This window comes from Odocoileus virginianus, chromosome 7 (assembly GCF_023699985.2).
Source record: "Odocoileus virginianus isolate 20LAN1187 ecotype Illinois chromosome 7, Ovbor_1.2, whole genome shotgun sequence".
Classification (NCBI taxonomy): domain Eukaryota; kingdom Metazoa; phylum Chordata; class Mammalia; order Artiodactyla; family Cervidae; genus Odocoileus; species Odocoileus virginianus.
This window is the reverse complement of record NC_069680.1, coordinates 6,826,543-6,848,061: the sequence shown is the minus strand read 5'-3', so window position 1 is coordinate 6,848,061 and position 21,519 is coordinate 6,826,543. Positions and strand designations below refer to the sequence as shown.

Sequence of the window (21,519 nt, the reverse complement as noted above, 5' to 3'; positions counted from 1 at the left end):
TATCATATAAATCCTAAGCCTGTTAACATAGTATTTAAGACCCTGTGAGGACTAATCTTTTGCTTTCCACTTTCATTTTGAGCAGCTCCCTTCCTCAAATTCTTGTATTCTGTCAACGCTGAATTGCATCTAAGTTTTTTCCCACACGCCATAATATCTGTGTCACTCTGCTTTTCATTCATAATTTCTCTTCTGTTGGAATGTTCTCCACCCCTCTTTTCCTCTTAATCTGATTAATAGTTGCTAATCCTTTTTAGTGTGGTGGTTAGGAACCTGGACCTTGGGTTAGTATTTTGGATTATTTCACTTTAATTTCTTTAGAATCACAGTATTTAACTGCTATAAACTTTGTTCTGTCATCTATGAAATATGAATCATTTCTACCTCACAGAGTTATTTGAGATTAAATGAGATAATAACTATAAAAGTGCTTAGTATAATGTCAGTTTAACAGCAACAATTTGGGCACCCCTGTCTTGCAGTAAGACAGGGAAGTGCACCTCTCTGTTGTGCATATGTCTGATACTGCAATTACAGACAGCTTTTTAATGTTTTTGATGGACCTCCTCCATTAGAGGTTCCTTAAAATCAAGAACTGTCATGTTTGTATTATTGGTACTAGGTGCTGGCAGATAGACATTTAGTAAACATTTCTTAAATATATGAACTGAGTTTGAAATAGCTAGACAACGCAGTTTCTTTTGCACGGGAAACTTGTATAAGTGTGTATACCTTCTGTTCAAGTGAGATTTTTGTTTTCCTTTCTCTTTACAAGTAGAAAGTCTTAAAATAGTAATTACATTTATTTCCACCACACTAAGCTGTGATGCCACAAGCTGGAAGTCCAGGGAAGCCATGGGAAGTTGGCACTCTTAAGGATTAGATCATTTTTCCATATTCAGTTTGTATGCTTGTATTTATGGAATTTGGTTTGAGGATAGTGAAAGTCCTTCATATTCATGTGTAATTTGAGGATTGGATTTTTACAGTGTATCTCCCAAGAGATATTTTGGTGAGATAATGCTTTTCCCTGTTACCCCTCAAGTTCCAATGGTTCTTTGAGTGCTTACAAATGACAGACAGATGTTATCTGTCTTCTATAGATGAAAAATCTCAGGCTTAGGTTAATTAACTTATTCAGCCAGAAAGCTGAATTTAAACCTAGTTGCTCTGGTGCTCATTCTCTTTCACCATACTGCTTTTCTAAATAAACTGAAAATAATTTTAGTTTGAATTTGTAGTATTTGGTAGTGGTTTTAGTCACTTGGTGACTATTTAAACATTTTATAGTAAGTAATAGAAATCTTTATGGTAAGATAGTTAGATAACTGTTTAAAGATAAAAGTTTTTTAAAATTTAAATCCAACTAGTATTTCTTTAAGGTATGTATATTTTATTTTTAAATCAAACCATCAGTAGGAGGATTTATTTGCCTTATCAATGTTCTTAGACTTTAGCACACTTGTTTATTTCTTCCCCTGTTGCATAATCCCTATGCATTATATTGGTCAGGAGGCAGGAATGTTGCAAATGTTTTTCTTTCAAACTGCAACTTGCTCTGAGATTTGGAATTAACCTTTAGAATGTTCTGGGTATATCCTCCACATGCCAAAGATCTGTAAATTTCTTTTCACATGGGCTGACATTTTCAGGTATATGAGTAAAATATTTGTGAACACAGATGTTTTTCTTAAAAGTAGTTAATGATCAGAAAAGAGACCACAGTGTGGAAGTACTTTAGGTTACTCCTGTAATATGATCGGCACATAAATACTTACTTTTCTTGTAGTTTGCATTGTTCATTTTCTAAGGGAGGAAATAACTAAACTGATAATTAAAACATAGTGCTGTGTATTATGTTTTTTTTTTTTCCTCCGAGAGTAAACTAAATGATTTGAACTGACTAGGGCCGCTCCATTCTGTGAAACTCACATTGTTTGCGTACTGTTGGCGGGCCTCATTAGGGGGTAAATTTGCTTTTTCTGTGTGTTTGCCAGTAACGATTCCTGTCTCTTACGGGAACTTGCCATTTGGATAGTCTCCTGCCTAAACTGGCCAGTCTTACACAGTTTAGACCATCAGTTATTTTTCCTGCTCTTCAATTTTTTCCTATTATTCTTTGGTTTGTAAGTATTTAAAGCTGAGGATATTGGTCTCTGAGATATTGCCTGCTTAGGGTTCGGCATCTTGCCCGAATTTGTTGGGCCTCTCAGGGCCTGAGTTCTCTGTGCTTTAACAAATGAGCTACAGTTCTCAAGAGATCAGTGAAGCTTGTTTGTTGATCCTGTATTCTCTTCCAGAGGAAGTAGATCTTTGAGAATGTCTAAGGAAGGGTAAGTGAGTTTATTATTCTTTTCTCCTCATTTTTCTCAGCGAAGAGATGTTCTAGTCATCTGAGTGAATTGGAAGATTAATAAGCAGTGCTACCAGTCTGAGTGGAGATGGGGGAGAGATTGAAAGAAATTCAGCCGAAAGTTTACATTGCTACTGTTTCACATGTAATCTGCTGTAAAGTTACAGTTGCTATTTGGAAAGACTGCATTGAGGGTGGATAATCTGCATAGAAATTCAGTGAGAGATAAGCACCCTGTTTACCTTGTGGTAAACTCTCTTTGTTTTTCAGTAGAAAGTGTTTATGAAGATTGGAAGCAAACAGTAGTGTCTTACCAAAGAGTTTTACATCGAAATGAGTGAAATTTAAAAATTCAAGTGCATTTGAAAATAATTTGTACCTTTAGAAAATGGTGTGAAAGATTGAAAAGCAACCTGTGATTTTTTTCTTTCTGGTCACTTGTAGACAAAAATAATTTCATGTGGAATCCCCCGTTTGTCTTTATTTTGCTATATAAAATAGTTCCGTAGGGTTTTTTAATTGTCTTTATAGTCTTTTCTCTTATGTTTCAGAATTTGAATTATTATTGATATTCTTTTTATGACCACTATCATAGGTGACATGCAAGTTAATAGCTACATCCTGTTAACGATCTCATTTCTAACCTTCAAGCATAACTTGACCTGGTTAATTCCAGAGAAACATCCCCTTTGATCAAACAGGACACAGATCCCCTCAAAAAAAAAAAAACTCTCTAAAAATACAGTGCAATTTAAATTTTGATTTTCTTGAAGTTCTTAATTTTTTTCTAGTAGAAATTTTGAAGTAGTTTCAGAGTCTTGTGTTTATAATTTATTTTAATCTGGTCATGTATTGATTGTGAGCAAAATAAAATTGGCCCCTTTTACTGCTATTTTATAAAGCCTCATTATTAGTTAAAAAGAGCAGCCATGGGTATAAATAATTCTGTATTATTTTTAGACCTCTCATGACATCACTGGAATTTTGAGGTTTCTTTAAATGTGAAAATTATGAGAGGACTGCCTCTTCAGGTTTGTATATTTTCTTTCCTTCTAGCTCTAGCTAGAAGCTTGCAGTTTTTATTAAACAATTTTTATGGTACATATTATCATGGATGCTGGTAATATTTGTCAGGCTTGTACAGTGGTTATTTATAAAGCTGGTTTATAGATTTAAGAAGAACTATATTTCTAGATGCAGTCAAAGTTCTTGAGAAGTAATTAGTACTTCCCCCCAGCCCCCCATGGTAAAACATATGTTAGAATTGGTTGGTTAAAAAAAGATCTGTACAAGTCAGAGGACACTATAAAGCCTGGAGTATTCTTTTAGATTATTTCTAGGGATCCATGAGGCAATTCTTTTACTGTCTGAATAGGTAATGAACAAGTGCATTTGAATTGAATGGAGCCTATAAATGAAATCAGTTAGCTTTTATTCTCCTTTGCTATCTTTAGAAATAAATGGATAAAGTTTCTACTTTGGGATGAAATGATTCTTATATTCAGAATGTTGGTATATGTGATTATTTTTATATCTATGAACTATTTCCCTAATAAGTAATAGAAAAGGATTATTAGTAGAGTTAAATCATCAAAAATTATACTTGAGCCTTATGTAAACATATAGTAATCGAGACAGTATGTTATTAGTGTAAGGATGGATATATAGAGATCATGAAACCTAATAGGAAGTTTGTAGACCCACACATACAGTCAGTTGATTTTCAGTAATGACGCCATGGTAAGTCAACGGTTAATCTGTTTAATAGATGTGCTGAAACAACTAAACATACATAAAGAAAAAAAGTGAATCTCAACCTTTGCCTCAATCACATATATATTAAAAAAAACACAGAAATGATCATAGACCTAAATATAAAAGTTTAAAGTAAAATGTAGGTGAAAATGATTGTGACTTTGAATTCGGTAAAGATTTCTCTTTAAATACATAAAAAATAAAAACATGGAAGATAAAATTGATAAATTGGACTTCATCATAAGTTTAAAAAAAACCTCTGCTTTTAAGAAGACAACATTAAGAAAATAAAAAGGTAAGCCATAGACTGAGAGAAAATATTCTCAATACATATATATCTGATAAAGAACTTATATCCAGAATACCTGAAGAATTCTTATAACACAGACAAATAACCCAGTTTGTGAATGATCCTTCACACAAAAAGACATGGCCAGTAAACATTTGAAAAGATGCTCTGCATCATTTGTCATTGCGTGCTCAGTCATTTCAGTTGTGTCCAACTCTTTGCGACCCTGTGGACTGTAGCCTGCTAGGCTCCTCTGTCTGTGGGCTTCTCCAGACAAGAATACTGGAGTGGGTTGCTGTGCCATCCTCCAGGGGATCTTCCTGACCCAGGGATCGAATCTGTGTCTCTTGTCTCCTGCATTGGCAGGCAGTTTCTTTACCACTAACACCATTAGGGAAATACAGATTAAAACTACAGTTATGTATCACTGCAGACCCACTAGAATGACTAACACTGACAATGTGGAGCAACTGGAACTCTCAAGCATTGTTGATGAGAATGCAAAATAAAAACATTTTGGCAGTGTCTTTTAAAGTTAAACATACACTTATTAAATGGACTAATATTTCCACTTTTGGGTATTTACTCCAAGAGAAATGAAAGCATTATGTCCATACAGATTTATATGTGAGTGTTCATAGTATCATTATTTACAATAGCCAAAAACTGGGAACAACTCAAAATATCCAGTAATTGAATAGGTAAATAAATTGTGGTATATCCATACAATGGAATACTACTGTGGAATAAAGGAACTAATTTTTGATACATGTAATAACATGAATGAGTCTCAGAACTGTTGTGTTAAGAAAAATAACCAGACATAGACTACATGGTATTTGATTTCATCTACATGAAAACTAGTGACAGCATAGATCATTGGTATTTTGTGGCCATGGGTTGGGGAGAGTATTGCAAAAGGACATGAAGAAATATTTTGGGTTGATTGTGGTAGTTGTTACATGGGTGTATACAATTGCCAAAACTCACCAATCTTCACACTTAAAATGGGTGAATTTCACTTGAAGTAAATTATACCTCAGTAAAGTTGGAGGGGGAATGAGACTTGAGAAACTGAACTTGCTTATTTAAAATCTTATAAATAAAATTATTATTGTTTAGCATAGTCAAAGGAATATATTTGGAAAAATATAGGTATTCTAGGATGTGTAATGCAAGGGGAAAAAATATACATTCTTCTTTCATTGTAATGATTGATCCCTTGTCTTCTGGAGCTGTTCAGAATGCCTTTTATCACTAGAGCCTGCTGTCTTTTAGGTGAGAAGCCAAAATCAGTTTTGTCATTTGCTTTTATTTTAAGTTCTAGATTTTGACCTCTGTTTTCCATTATGGGCACAATAACAAGCACACTTGTTAATTTGGCCTAATGATAACATGGATAAATATATTTTCTTCTCTAATTTTTATTCCACAGAATTCAACCTTAATATTTTGTTGTATTTTATAAATTATCTTCTATACATTGGTTTTTACTTTTAAAAATTGGGGAGAAAAAGTAAAGAATTTAGGGGAAAGTAGGAAAAAAAGATTGGAAAAAACCTGTTTTTAGACTGACATTTCTGAACAGTAATTTTCAGAAGTACTGCCATTGTTTCCGGTTTCTCCTTTAATTTATGTATTCTTCGTTTGTTAGTCCTCTTTCTTATTCCCCACCATTCTGCTCTCATTACTGCAGTTTCTTCATTTGAGGTTGAAAGTGAAGGGAATTTTAATGTCTTTTAAAGAGATTCTCCTTAAAAGTATGCTTTGAAATCTTTGGGGAAAGGTAGCATAATCGCTGCTCTTATTAGGCCTTGTTTATCACTTTTTAAGATACACATTTTTTCACATTTAGACATCTCTGAATTTGGGCTACATCTAGCAATATACCACCTACAATTAAGTTGAGTTCTTTTAGAGAGAATTTCATTTCTGTCAGTCACGTAAGGGCAACATTAACCATGCTGGTAGGGTAAATTTAAACCACAAACCTACCAGATTTGTTGTTCAGATTCTCATGGGGAGTTTTTTCCCATTTCTTGGACTTGGTGTCAGGGTCAAGATGCACAAATGTCCTTGTGTTTCTTCTATATTGCAGATTTAGTTCTCCTTTTTCCTTGTACTATGGATATAGTCCTTTGTTAATCCTAGCTTTACAAGACTGACTTTTCTTGGGCACCCCTCCTGGCCCTTTTTTAGTGGCATGTAATATGGGTGAGTTTTACAGTTGATGCATCTTAAATTTTAACCATCTTTAATTTTGTTCTTTGTATACCTCCACATTCTCTTCACTGGGACTTTTTAACATTGAGTATTTGAATAAGAAAAATTATGATAATTCATGTATTATTTTAGAAATGATAGCATGCTTATTCAGACTTTTGAAGCACAGGGTGCTGGTCTCATAGCATAACCTGATAATGTATCCTTCCTAAGGGTGTTCCTCAGAGAAAATATTCAGACAAATTAGTAAGAAACTGTTGGCTGGAAATTGATGAAAAAACCGATGCTTTAGTGACCTTACTTTTATAATCTAGTCCACAATTTCTTGTTGTGTCTGTATATTCGAGGTATTTAAACTTTTGATTTTTAAGGATCCATTTTCATAAATAAGAATTTTTTTTTAAGATCACTAGCATTCTTTTACTGAAGAATGGGAGCGTAAAGGCAGACTAAGGTCTTGTCATTATGTTTTTTAAATAACAGCATTATTGAGATATATTTCACATACCATTCAATTCACCCTTTAAAGAGTACAGTTCAGTGGTTTTAAGTATATTCTCGAGAGGTGTGCAACCAACAGCACTAATTTCAGAATATTTTTATTATTCCCCCAAACAAACTGCCCATTCCTTCTTCTCCACAGTTCTGGCAGTCACTAATTGCTATTAAGTTTTTAGTTTAAATTTTTTTTAGTTTAATTTTTAATTCAGTTGAGTATTGTGTCTAGTCATTACTAGGCCCTATGCTAGTTGTTGGGAAGGCAATAAATCCTTGTCTCCAAGATTATAATCCAGTAAAGAATAAGGGAATTAAACAGTTTGTATATGATAAAATATAGACGTGCCATAACTGCTCACATGCATCACATTTTAGAACTTTAGTTGTTGGTGAAATATTTTTAATTAAATAAAAAAAGTAATCTAAGACCCAGGGGCATCATTGTTAGAATAGTTCTCTGGCATGGCCAGAAGAATTTCTTAAAGAAATTTCAAGGGTCTTGAAAAATAAGGTAGAGATAACTAAGAAGGATGTTTCAGGTATGGTGCACAGTATGAACAAAGCTTCAGAGAACTTTTTGGAAATAAAAAGTAGTTCATTTTAATTACTAGAGCTAAAGGTGTGTGATGTGGAGCAACGTGAGATAGAACTGATTTTGGAAAGATAATGAAAGCTTTGAACTCCTCGAAGATTTTTTTAAAAATTGTATTTGGTAGTAGGTAGTGAGGAATGTCTCTGAGAAGGCAGTGGCACCCCACTCCAGTACTCTTGCCTGGAAAATCCCATGGACGGAGGAGCCTGGTAGGGTGCAGTCCATGGGGTTGCGAAGAGTCGGACATGACTGAGAGACTTCACTTTCACTTTTCACTTTTATGCACTGGAGAAGGAAATGGCAACCCACTCCAGTGTTCTTGCCTGGAGAATCCCAGGGATGGGGTTGCACAGTCAGACACGACTGAAGTGACAGCAGTAGCAGTGAGGAATGTCTAAGAGGGAGAGCAGCATGATTAGAGCTGGGCCTTAGGACCATGCTTCTCATCTGTGTTGGAGAACCATTTTCTTCTAAAAGACTTCTCTTCTGTTAGAAATTGATACTTATAATAAAAATGAATTACTTGAAAATGAAGAGACATAAAGTGAAAGTATACATTTTTTGTTATTATGTTCAACAAACAAAACTTTTCTGTCAAATTGATATAAAAGTTTCTAAATACTTGTAGTTTCTTAAATCAGTAACAGCACTTCACAAATCTGCACTGGACTGTGGACCCCACTTTTGAGTAGCACTACTTCAAAGCAATTAATTTGGCATTAGTGCGCAGGCAGAGCCATTGAGAGATGATTGCTGAAGAGTTAATGAGGGACCTGGACAGGTTGTTAACAGCTTGAGTGGACTGGAAGATCTGGATTAGAGACATTTGGAAATTTAAATGAAGGCAAGTGAGATGTTGTGGATTTGAGGGAGAGGAAAGAATCAAAAGACGTTAACTAGGTTTTAGACTTAAGGGGGAAATGAGAGTGCCCTAGTGGAAATAGAGACTAGTTTGGGGAGAGAGATACAAATTAGGTTTTCAACAAAAATTCACCATATAGCATTTTTCTGTTAATTAGCAGACACTCAAATACATCATTTGGTTGATAATCTAAATTTGCACTCTCCAACAGGCGCTTGTAACTGTAACAAACTTTGAGGATATAATTACACAAACCCATAACCAAAACATGCCTGAGATTTTTTGCTTGTATCCTTAGTCTCATTTGTTGTTGCAGTAACTGTTGTTGGGCCTTTGGCCAGGAAATTGTGACTCCTGGGCAGGAGGAGGAGCTAGGGATAAAGTTCACCAGTGCCAGAGAAATTCTATTCCAGATGGATTCATGTGGAGCAACAGTGATATCCAGTGACAAGTTAAATTAGACACAGAGGTGTTTTCTCCAGCACTGTCTCAGAAGAGACATACCGTGGAGGGGCCTGGTTCCGACTAAAACGGTCTTTTTGAAGTAAGGTTAAAGTCACACACACAAAAATTATACTAGGAATTTGAAGAAGAATTCTGTTATGTGACTTCAAGAACTAGTTGACTCAGATAGTTTCACACTTTGCAGAACGGCAACCAGTGACAGATGAGGTAATGCTGCTTTGAATTACAAGTTAAATCTCAAAACCATTAAGAGTTTGCTATTTACAAAATTCCAAATTTAATAAATTGCATGTTCATGTTCCTTTAGTGTGAGAATACTAGATTCCTGTTCTTAAAGCACATTATGTTAATAGTCTTATTTCTTTTGTTTAATGTCTGTATTTATTTGGATAGCATTTCTTCAAGTTTTATGCCTTACTGCAGTGCTGTATGATAGTAAAAGCTGTTACATTTGTCTTTGTGTGGACGTCTGTGCTCAGTTTTATAGTGTTTCTTGGTCTGTCTGCTAAAGGTTGTGTCTGTTGTTTTAATGCTCAAATCTATATCTTGCAAATGACTTAGTACATAGGAATTTCTGGCTGATAATTGCATTTTAATGTTGGATGCTTAGTTCAGTCGTGCTTTCTAGGGTGGCAGCTTTGTGCTTTATTTAAAGAAAGCTTTGGAAAGTTTCACAAGTATATGCAGGCTCTTGAAGCTAGAGACGTGGAGTATGTTCCACTGGTTAATAATTTAGAAAAGTGACACAAGTTAACAGGCATTAATGAAGATACAGTCAAGGTTCTGGGACCAATAGGAAATTTTGGATTCCCCAAGGCAGATAAGGGTATTTTTGTTTTAAAAGTGTGGTGAGATGGTGAATCAGCCTTTTATTGATAGAGCACCTAGCACTTTCTTTTATATAATAACAGTAAAGAATATTTATTAGTTTGACGCCAGGAAATCAGTTTCACTTTAAGGCTATATTCTGGAGACGCGGTATTTCTGGCTCAAGGCTGCCTCTCAGCTGAAGTCAGTGCATACTTTCAGCATTTGGATGTTTATTATCTTTATAAATCATGGCATATATATTACTGCAGTTATCTATAATGCAGCTGTTCCCTTTTGTCATCACAGCTTTGCTTATGCACTTTAGGTATTCATGCATGAATTAGATTTAATTCCCTATTGCCCCCTTCTCCCATATTGTAGCTTAAATAGGGAAAGAAAAGGAGTGGTGAGAATAGATGTGAGGTTTTTCTTTTGTTTCATAATAGTAATAAATTATAGGGGAGACAGGAGTGATTGTTTTTTTAAATTCAGGAGTTGCTTCTATAGGTGGGGGTACTTTAAATGAAAATGAAAAGATAAAGGATATTTGGTTTCATAGAAAAGCATCTTTCTAATTTTAGACATCTAAAACATCTTACTAGTTTTAGCTACTCCCTAAAGGACAACTTCTAGGATGTATGTCATAAATGGTACCTGGTTTGTAATAGGCATTCGACAAACATGTTGATTGAATAAAATGACCAGTTAGTCAGAGGAAAGAGTGTGATTTAATGGATATTTAGCAATGGTTATTTTTGCAGAAACAACAGATTTTCTTATTCCTGATAGATATCATTCCCAGAGTTTCTATGGACAATGCCTAAGGATAATAGTATGATCTCTGTATCCTTAAAAATGCGTTAAGGAGTACAGATTAACCTCTCTTCTGGACGAGAAAGAAGTGGGTGGATTATCTAGCTGGGTCTGTTTCTTTCTGCCTTTAGCAGTGATTGATACCAGCAAAGTATCTTTTTGTCTATGATTGTAGCTGTGTCTAAAATCAGCTTGCATCATTCTTATGTCAGAATCAAAGCTGTTCCTTTTATTATGTGGTCCTATATCTCTCTCTCCTGGATAGAAAAATCTTCCCAGTCTGTTCCTGCTAAATTCCCACAGAATATTTTAGGCATGTCAGCTGTTTGGGCTTTGATCAAGGATTTGATCCAGTTGGCCCCCTAGCCTGAATTGAGAGTGTGTTTGAAAAGTCTCAGCTTCAGTGTTTCCAGAGTTAAAACCATTACTCAGTGTCTTTACCTTCTCTTGTGCCTTCATAAGGATTTATGTAACTGAAAAAGGTGATAATAAAGTAGATGCTCCAGTTGGTAGTAATAGAGTGAAATTTGATGAAGTGGTAGAAGGGTCATGGTGATATATTTGGAGTTTGGGGGTATTTTTTAAAAGATTTGAGTGGGTGTCATTTGTTCTCTAGTTCCCTGTATCTTTCAGCTCTTCACTACTCTTCCTTTCCCATCCATTATTAACCCAATCAAAATAAGGGTTGATTTTCCAGAATAACAGGTTTTCTTAGGGAAAGAAAGTATAAATGTTTTACATAACATCTCTCTCAGGGACTAAGAGTTTTATAAAGCTTATCTAGTGTGCATAGCACACTGTGAGAGAAATAAGTTCATATTTTTTAGAGAATAACATTTCTGAATTCAAGGACCTGTTAAGTCCACCAGTTAAAATATTGTAAGCAAATATTTGATTATTTGCATATAAAATTAGTGCGTGCATTCTGAGATGAGAGGAAAAGCTTTCTATTAAAGTTAAAACAATAGTTCTTGAGTTGGTGAAGAGGTTTTTCTTTGTTATCTAGATTAATGGTTTCCAAACTTGAGTATTTCATCAGTTAAAGTATGGAACAGTCATCCCTCTGGATGCATACTTAAATTACATATACTGCTATCATTACTTGTGTATAGTAGAAAACATAACACAAATTAGACATTTTAAAAATACGAGATAATTTTGAGTAGAAGTTGTAACCCTTTCTTCTGTATTCCAGGGGAGTCTTTCATATCCTCAGGTGCAGTCACTCCTCTTTGGAGACTACTGACCTATATTGTCAGTGGGAGAAGCCTAGCCCAGGTATCTTTATTTTTACCAAGTTTCCTGAGTGATTTGTAGCATTCTCACGTCTCATAGTTACTTATGAGATGAAGACAAAGAAAAGTTTTGGTAATAAGAGGATAAATCATTCAGTAATTTTGGCCACCAAACTTTGGGATGAGATGGAGGGGATACCCTTATTTTCAGAGATGATTGAAACTTACCCACAGCGCCATCATGATGATGATCCTGCATACTATTATGTTTCGTTTTCCTTGTATCTTCATAGTTATCTTTCTGAAGTTTGAATCTGCTTATTGCATTTCATCAAAATCTGATAATTTTTTCTTGCCTGCAGGATAAAGTCCCATCTCTCTAGTGTGGCACACAAAGTCTTCATTAATCTGACCCTTGCTACCTTTTTTTAGCTTCATAACCTTTATTGCTTCTCTCCCTTCTCTGGAAAACTTGCGTTTGCAACAGAAAAGTAAAACCAAAGAAAACTCAGCTCCAGTAAATGTATTTTGGTTCACTGCAAACCTTATCTTTACTTTGTCATTCTTTGTGGAGTGCCTTTCTTGCTTTGTCCTACTAGAAAACTCCTACTGATTGTTTAAGATCAGCTCAAACAACTTGTGCTATCTCCTGCATGTTATTTTATAGCATTTATTAAAATACTTTTAATTATTTGCTTAAACCTCTCTCCTGCTACTGCTGAATTCCTCAAGGATAGAGATTGGTTAAAATTTAAGTACCATTATCTAGGGTGAAACGGATAACCAGCTCAGGTTGGGTGCATGAGACAAGTGCTCGGGCCTGGTGCACTGGGAAGACCCAGAGGGATCGGATGGAGAGGGAGGTGGGAGGGGGGACTGGAATGGGGAGTACATGTAAATCCATGGCTAATTCATATCAATGTACAACAAAAACTACTGTAATGATGTAAAGTAATTAGCAAAATAAATAAATAAATAAATAAATAAAATAAAAAAAAAATAAAATAAAAAAATTTAAGTACCATGAGGGCAGGTACTCTTTTGTTCTCTGCCATATCACAGTGCCTGATAGGTAGTAGGCATTTGGTAAGTATTTGTTGAATAAATCTGTTTATATTTATGTCTTTAGTGTATGGCATATGATAGACTTTAAGTGAACCTCTGTTCATTAAATAAATTATAAATGAGTGAGTGAATTATAAAATCTCAGAAATAAGCTATTTTATGGAGTCAGACTTAGAAAAGGAGAACTGATTCTCTGAAATCTTGAGTACATAGCTTTGTTAAAATAAAGACACAGTAAGAAAATTGACATATTTTTGCGTAGTATCTGATGTCACCTATGGTATAAGGAGGACTTGAATAATTTATATTGTGAATCTTAATATTGGTATTTAAATGATATCTAAAAAGATAGCCAGATAATTCCATTGAATTTAATTTTTTTTTTTTTTTTTGGCTACAGTGTTATAATTTTTTACTCTTTTTTTTTTTTTTCTTTAGGGTGTTTGTGAACCGGAGTTTAGCCATGGAAAAAATAAAGTGTTTTGGTTTTGACATGGATTATACACTCGCTGGTGAGTAGCACTTTTCTGATTGCTTAAAGAACTACTACTTTGGATACAACCTACTAGACCTTTCAATAAACACTTGTTGATGTAGTCACATATTTAGCTGCCAGAAGCTCTTGTTACCAGGCTGCTTTCATTGACATATGTGAATATTGAAATTATCAGATTTCCTTGAGATTTAGATTGTACAGATAGAACAAGTGCTAAATTAGAGGCCCTGGTAAGAAATGATACAATGAAAGTATGCATTAATATGAATATTCGTGCACTTTTGGCTTTTACTGTATTAAGCTGTTCATCAAGGATGGAATTTTGTGTTTGTCTACCACAGGTAAACTTTTATCAGTTAAGAATTTCAATGTTATGCTTAAGACAAATGGAAAATATGTTGGTTTTCTTTTGAAATGATCACATATATACTATGTAAAGACTTTAAAAGCTAGAGCTATTACTTTTTTCATTATCAAATAGACCTTAGACACCAACATTGTTGTTTTTGCTGTTCTATCTCTGAGATATATTTGAAATACTTAATGTATTAGCCAATAGTTGCAACATATTTTGAAAACTTACAAAGTTTTTATTAAATTATTTGCAGTCTGGCAAAAATGTCATTTAATTTAAGAGGTAGTAGTGATGAACAACAAGGATCTACTGTACAGCACAGGGATCTATATATTCAATATCTTATAATCTATAATGGAAAAGAGTCTTTAAAAGAATATATATACATATATAACTGGATCACTTTGCTGTGCACCTGAAGCTAATACCAACATAGCGAATCAGTTTTGTTTCAAATAAAAAAGTAGACTAAAAAAAAGGAGGCGAAGAACTGAGTTGAGCACACGTTTATATGTTTGTACCTGCACATGTGTACAACTCAAAGAGTATTTCAGAAATTTTCTCTAAAACTATTGTCTTTAAGTACACAAAACATTAAAATGTATTAATTCACTTATCTTCAGAAACTTTATATAACAGTGTTAGAAAACTGACTTTCATCTCAAATTATATAAATCTCAATTTGATGTTCAATTTAGGCAACTGTAAGTGAATATTAAAAATGGACAAAAATGAGCACATGCAGTTTATAGGTACTTGTTACATGGATGTGGGTATATTTTACCAAGCAAGTTATATATTGAAAATATACACTGACTTGATTTGAATTTCTCTTTCTTCTCTCTATATTCTTTGTCATTTATTTAGTTTTCTTTAACCTTCAAGCTGTTTTTGCAGTAGATTCTTTTATATTTTCCCAATTGGACACAGATGCTTTCAGATATTCTTACCAGAAAGCAGTTAGAAACACTATGCTTTCTCAGTGTATATCTTGTTGTCCAAATTGGAAGAAAATCCTGCAGTCTTTCCTTTCTAGAATTCTGCTGTCCAGGGAAAAGATCATTTGGCAGCTGAAAGGGGTATTAACTAAAGCAGAGATAGAAGTTAATGGGGCTGAAAAGTCACAAACTTTTTTTTCTTGGTTACTAAGACCATCTTACTGTATTGAAGTAGTTTACTAAGTATTCATTGGAAACTTGTAATGTGCCTGGTGCGTTTTGTTACTGAGCATTGACATAACTGTATATTCTATAGAATAATTTAAAAATGAATTCTCTTGTTTAACAAAAAAGTCACTGAATCTTGGTTTCTAAACTTTAAAGCTACCTTATGGTTTCTTCTTTTTATATGCTTTTTTTTTTTGTAATCTTACTTTATATTTTAATGTTTATTCTTAGTTTAGAACACTATACTTTGCTATATATAATAGTGATTATTATCATTTCTTAGGTACTTATATGCCAAGCCCTGTTGTAAGTGTTTTACATTGGTTATTTCATTTAATATGCAGATTATCTCATTCACATCACTTATTTGATACTTACAGAATCCTACGAGACAGATTCTACTATTATTGTCTTCATTTAACAGAGGACACTAAGATTTTGAGGGCTTTCTCTAAAGACATTCAGTTGTGATATAGCTGAACTAAGATTCAGACTTAAGCATGCATGTATACATATGTATATAATATATGTTACTATAATAAGTTTACATTATATTTTGAATAATGACAGTTTATAGCAAGGTATAATTTGAAAGTGATACGCACTTCCCCCTCCCCCTGCAGACAAAGCAACCAAGACTTAAGCACTCAAAAAGACAAAGCTCTTTAAAGTAGCCCCCTTTTAAAAAAAAAATAAAGTAGCCCCCTTGAGAGACTATATGTTTTTCCAGCAGTTCTATTTTGGATGAAAAACATTGTTACTATCCTTGTGGTATTGCCTTCACTTCATAAAGCATGTAGGAAAACAACTTTACTGATTTCATACTGCCACCTGTTTTCCATAATAAATATTCATAAAATTTATCTGAATAACTTGGTTTTTAAACAAACAAACCACACTCTTGAAGTACTAAGGACTTTTCATGAGAAAAATGTGCCATAAAGTACAGTGACAAGACTAAAAGAAGTGTTTTTTTTTTAAAGCTTTGAGTATTTGGGATAAATATCCCTGAAATAAGTGGAATTGCCTCACAGGAAAGGGCTTATATTCTCTGAAGCCTTTTCTGAGACATTGTCTTCTCTGTGCAATCCTGACACCTTGGTATATCACTCCCCAGAGCAATTTGTAATTCACTTGCAGTTTTTGTTCACTTGCTTGTCTCCCCTTTGGCCTGCTAGTTCCTCAAGGGTAAGGAGTTTCTTTTTCACGTTTATGTCCTATGTGTGGCCTAAAATCTGGAGTATATTAGTTGTTCAGTGAATATTTATTGAATGAATAATTTGGGTGCATAAGTTTTAATATATCAGTTTAAGAATCAATCATGGTATTTTATGTTTACCCAATATAAAATATACACTAATTATTCAAGTTAAATACTTTTAAGCATGGACTCATTTTAAAAAATTTAATAAACTTTATTGAAGAATAAGTTACATACAATGAAATACATGCATTTTAATTATATATTGACTTTGACAAAATGTGTATGCCTGTGTAACCAGCAAACATCATCACCGCAATGAAGATAGAGAATTTTTCTGTCACTACAGAAAGTTCCCTCACTGCCTTTGTGAAGTTACTTCTCCTCCTTCCCCTCTTTGCCCCATGGCTTTTTGTCACTACAGATTAATTATACCTTTCCAGAATCTCATGTAAATGGAAGCATACAGTGATGTACTCTGTTTCTACCTTCTTTTGCTTAGCGTAATGTTTTTGTGATTCATTCATGTTGTGTCTGTCAGTAGGCAGTTCATTCTTTTTTTTTACCCCTACTTTTTAAACTTTTTATTTTGAAATATTTTTAGATTTGTGGAAAAGTTGCAAAAGTAATAGTTTGCCTTTACTCCCTCCTATGGTAACATCTTGCTTGACCCATGGTTGACTGTAGGACAATTATAAAAACGAAGAAACTAACATTAGTACAATACTGTTAATTGAACTACAGACTCTATTCAGTTTTTACACTAAAGTCCTTTATTCCAATTCAAGATCCAAACCAGAATTTCACATTGGATTTAGTTGTCATATTTCCTATGTCTCTTCTGTTATACTTCTGAGTCTTTCATATCTTTCATTGCTTTGACACTTTTGAAGAGTCCTGGTTAGATGTTTTTGTAGAATGTTTCACAATTTGAATTTGTCTGATTTTTTTTTCCCATGAATAGATTGAAGTATTGTGCATAGCTGGGAAAAATACCAAAGAAGTATGTGCCCTTCTTAGAGCATGATACTAGGGGCCCATAATAGGTCTTATTACTAGTGATGCTAACCAGTGAAAATTATGAAATTCTCTTTTCTCTTTAAACTTTACTTTTTTGGGTCGGGAGAGCAGGTAGCAGTCCTTTTGTTTTTATGCCGCAATTTGTGTGTCCATTTATCCGTTGACGGGCATTTGGGTTGTTTCCAGTTTGGGGCTATTGTGAGTAAAACTGTTAACATTTGTGTAGGAGTCTTTTTGTGGATGTATATTTTTATTTTTTTCTGGGAAAACATTTAGGAGTGTAATTGCCATATAATGTTTACCTTGTGGGAAACTGACAAATGGTTTTTCAAAGTAGTGATACTATTTTAAATTCGTACCCAGAAAACATGCAAATTCTAGTTGCTCCACTCCTATCTACACTTGATATTGTCAGTGCTTTGAATTTTAGCCATTCTAGTGAATATGTAGTGTTATTTCACTGTTGACTTTATTTTGTGTTTCTCTGATAACTACTGATGTTGAAAATCTTCATGTGCTTATTGTGTATATGTGTTTCTTTTGTGAAGTGCCTGTTCAAATGCTTATGTTTCAATTGGGTTGTTTATCTTTTTATTGTCAATTATAGAAGTTCTGTATATATTCTGAATGCTGATCCTCTTTCAGATACATATCTTGTGACTGTATTGGCCAATATGTGTTAGTCTATCTATTGACATTCTATTCCATTGATATCAGTGAATGTCACATGGTCTTGACTGGTTATTGTAGGTTTATAGTTAGTCTTAAAGTAAGGTAGTGTTAAGTCCTTTAACTTTATTCCTTTATTCTAGTCCTTTATTGTTCTAGGTCCTTCATATTTCTGTATAAATTTTAGAATAAACTCATCAGTTTTACAAAAAAGCCTGGATGGGATTTTGTTTATGATTATCTTCATCCCTTATTCCATTTGATATCTTAACTATCTAGAATCTTACAGTCCATGAACATGATACATTATTTGATTTACCTAATCTTCTTTAGTATCTTAACAATTTTTCATGATTTTTGGTGTAAAGGTTTCATATTTTGTTACATTTATCTGTTAAATATTTCATATTTTAATGTAGTTTTAAATGGTGTTTTATATTCCATTTTCTATTTTTTTTGTCATTAGCATTTGGAAATGCAGTGTGTTTTTGTGTTCTGTGACCTGCTTAATTTGCTTATTAGTTCTAGTAACTCTTTTGTAGATGCCTTAGAATTATCTACCTCTATTGGCAACCCACTCCAGTCCTCTTGCCTGGACAATCCTATGGATGGAGGAGCCTGGTGGGCTACAGTCCATGGCGTCGCAAAGAGTTGGACACAACTGAGCATCTTCACTATGATCATATCATCTACAAATGATTTAATTTTCCTTTCCAATCTATATATCTTTATTGTGGTTTGGTCGCTAAGTTGTGTATGATTTTTGCGACCCTGTGACTGTATGTAGTCCACTAGTCTCCTCTGTCCATGGGATTTCCCAGTGAGAATACTGGAGTGGGTTGCCATTTTCTTCTCCATGGGATCTTTACCAACTGAGCCACCAGGGAAGCCCATATATCTTTATAATTTATTTTACTAAAAAAATTTTTTGACTTCATTGTGCTGACTAAAACCTTTGTACCATGTTGTATTAACTTCCTGAGTGCTCTTGATCTTAGGGAGAGAATGTTCAGTTTTTCACTGTTAAATAAGGTGTTGGTTTTATGTAGATAATTTTTATCAGGTTGAGGAAGTTCCCTTTTATTCTTAATTTTCTGAGAGTTCTGTTTTGCTTTGTTTCTTAATGTGAATGGGTGCTAAATTTCATCAGATGTTTTTCTGTCTCAGTTGAGATGATTATATGTTTTTTGCTTTTTTAGTCTATTAGAAGGGTGAATTGCACTGACTGATTTCTGAATATTAAACCAGCTTTGCATTCCTGGAATAAATCCTGCTTGGTCATGTAGTTGGTCATGTACATGTTCCTTAAATATTTGATAGGATTAACTAGTGAAGCCATGTAGGCCAGGAGTTATCTCTTTGTGAGAAGGTTTCAAATTATTGGGCTTTCCTGATAGCTCAGTTGGTAAAGAATCCACCTGCAATGCAGGAGACCCTGGTTCGATTCCTGGGTCGGGAAGATCTGCTGGAGAAGGGATAGGCTACCCACTCCAGTATTCTTGGGCTTCCCTTGTGGCTCAGCTGGTAAAGAATTTGCCTGCAGTGCGAGAGACCTGAATTTGATCCCTGGGTTGGGAAGATCCCCTGGAGAAGGGAAAGGCTACCCACTTCAGTATTCTGGCTTAGAGAATTCCATGGACTGTATAGGCCATGGTGGTCTCAAAGAGTTGGACATGACTGAGCGACTTTCACTTCAAATTATACATTCAACTTTTAAACAAAAATATGGGGCTAGTCAGTTTCTGTTCCTTCCTGTATCAATTTTGATAATTTGTGCCTTTTCATCTAAGTTTCAAATTTATTGACATCAAATAATTCATAATGTTTTGAAATTATTCTTTCGATGTCTGTAGGATCTGTAGTAATGTCCTTGTTTTCATTCCTGATACTGGTAATTTGTACCTTTTTTTTCCTTCATCAGTCTAGCTAGGGGTTTATCTATGTTATTAATCCCCTACCTCTCAACCTCTGCCAAGAAAAAAAAAACCACCTTTTGGTTTCAGTGAGTGCTTGAGAATGAGGAAGAATTAAATTTAGTAATGATTTTAAATTAATTATGACTTTGAGGTTGCAACCTGCTTTTGTGATAATTGTTAACTATAAAAACAGTTCTTATGAAATTATTAAAGTACTATCCAAATATTCCAGGCATTTTCTTCATTTGGTTTATATTTTTTATTAGGACCTAGGCAATAATAACTTTTATTTCTGATTATAATTTTTAAGTTTAGTTGTTTTGCTTCTGTATTCTCTTAGCACCGTTAATATCTTTGATATTGTTGACCTACTTTCTTGCTTCAGGCATTAATGAAATATGCCAGTTCTCTATGCAGAATGAAATGTGACACAATACACTTTGTTTCATTTTTTCCACTTGTATTGACTTTAGAGTTTGAGGGTTAAGGAATTGGTTGTTTTAGCTTTTTTTTTTTATTATCAATAACTAGAACTAGTGAAAGTCACTCAGTCCTATCTGACTGTTTGCGACCCCATGAACTATATAGTCCATGGCATTCTCCAGGCCAGAATACTGGAGTGGGTACCCTATCCCTTCTCCAGGGCATCTTCCTGACCCTAGAATCGAACTGGGGCCTCCTTCATTGCAGGCGGATTCTTTACCAACTGAGCTATCAGGGAAGCCAGTATTATCAATCAATAGCTCCGTATATATTAAGTGCTTAATAAATAGTAGCTGTTACAATAAATGGCTACCTTCTTTGTATAACTCTATTCCTAAAGAGAAGACATTCAATAACCATTTGCCTTTTTTTTTTTAATTGGGAGAAGGAACAAGCTAATGAACATTCATTTTATCTGGAATGAAATGATTAGATATGCTATAAAATTGCTATCTAGCATAATCTATGAATTGGCTATTCTGGCAAGTAATGTTTTGAGTGATACAGGGTAATCATTTACAGCATAGATGGATTACTGGTTTTTAGAGTTAGAATGCAGTGAGATTGATAGTAAGGCAAGGGTTGGTGTTTCCGAAGAGTCTAGATAGGACATTACATCTCAAGTGGCAGTCTTGTTTTGGAATGGTTCATTCAGTAAGAGAAGGTGGTTATGGTTTCAGGGCCTACTTTATCACACTGTAAGCTTTGCCTAAATTTCTTCAGAGAAAACAACTACATAGGTTTTCTCAAAGTTTCTCTTCCTGTGTTTACACATGTTTGAAATATATATGACCTTTCCATGGAAAGAGTTTGGGATGGAATCTAATTTTGGGGAGTTAAGCTATTTTCATAAGAAAACAGTTCTGTTTGGGTCTAGAAAATGACCTTAGGAGACCTTCTTTGGAAGGAGAGGTGTCATGGATTGGGTTAACTTTGGGTCACTTTTAGTCCATATTGATTGGTAAGAAGATTGACTTTGATGATCCTCATCTTCATGTCAGATGTCAGGGTTGATAGAATTAGTGGTAAATAATCACTTAAAACTTTGATTTATCTCTAATAAGAAAGAGGATAACTGAGGCAAGAATACATACATGGACTCTAAGCTTGTTAAGCTGTGTATGTAATTATTACAAACTCGCAGTTTTCCTTAAGTGTATTATACAAACCTTTGATAGAATGAAATTAAGTTGTGGGGTTTTTGTTCTTTTAGTTTATTAAAAGAGAAGTTGATTTTGTTTTTGTTGTACTGC

General features: G+C 34.1%; 1 protein-coding gene across 6 annotated transcripts in view; it reads left to right on the top strand.

Annotated features, from left to right (window-relative positions):
* Nucleotides 1-21,519, top strand: part of NT5C2 (5'-nucleotidase, cytosolic II) — a 149,490-nt gene that overhangs the window by 88,286 nt on the left and 39,685 nt on the right. For 3 of the 6 annotated variants that reach the window (XM_070470095.1, XM_020897905.2, XM_020897904.2), the window contains exon 3: nt 13,399-13,472. In XM_070470095.1, the coding sequence (XP_070326196.1) occupies nt 13,399-13,472 (74 nt within the window). Of the gene's footprint in view, nt 1-2,037; nt 2,334-11,880; nt 11,939-13,398; nt 13,473-21,519 lie in introns of those variants that run through there. The other 3 variants (XM_020897906.2, XM_070470096.1, XM_070470098.1) reach the window with 3 other exon arrangements.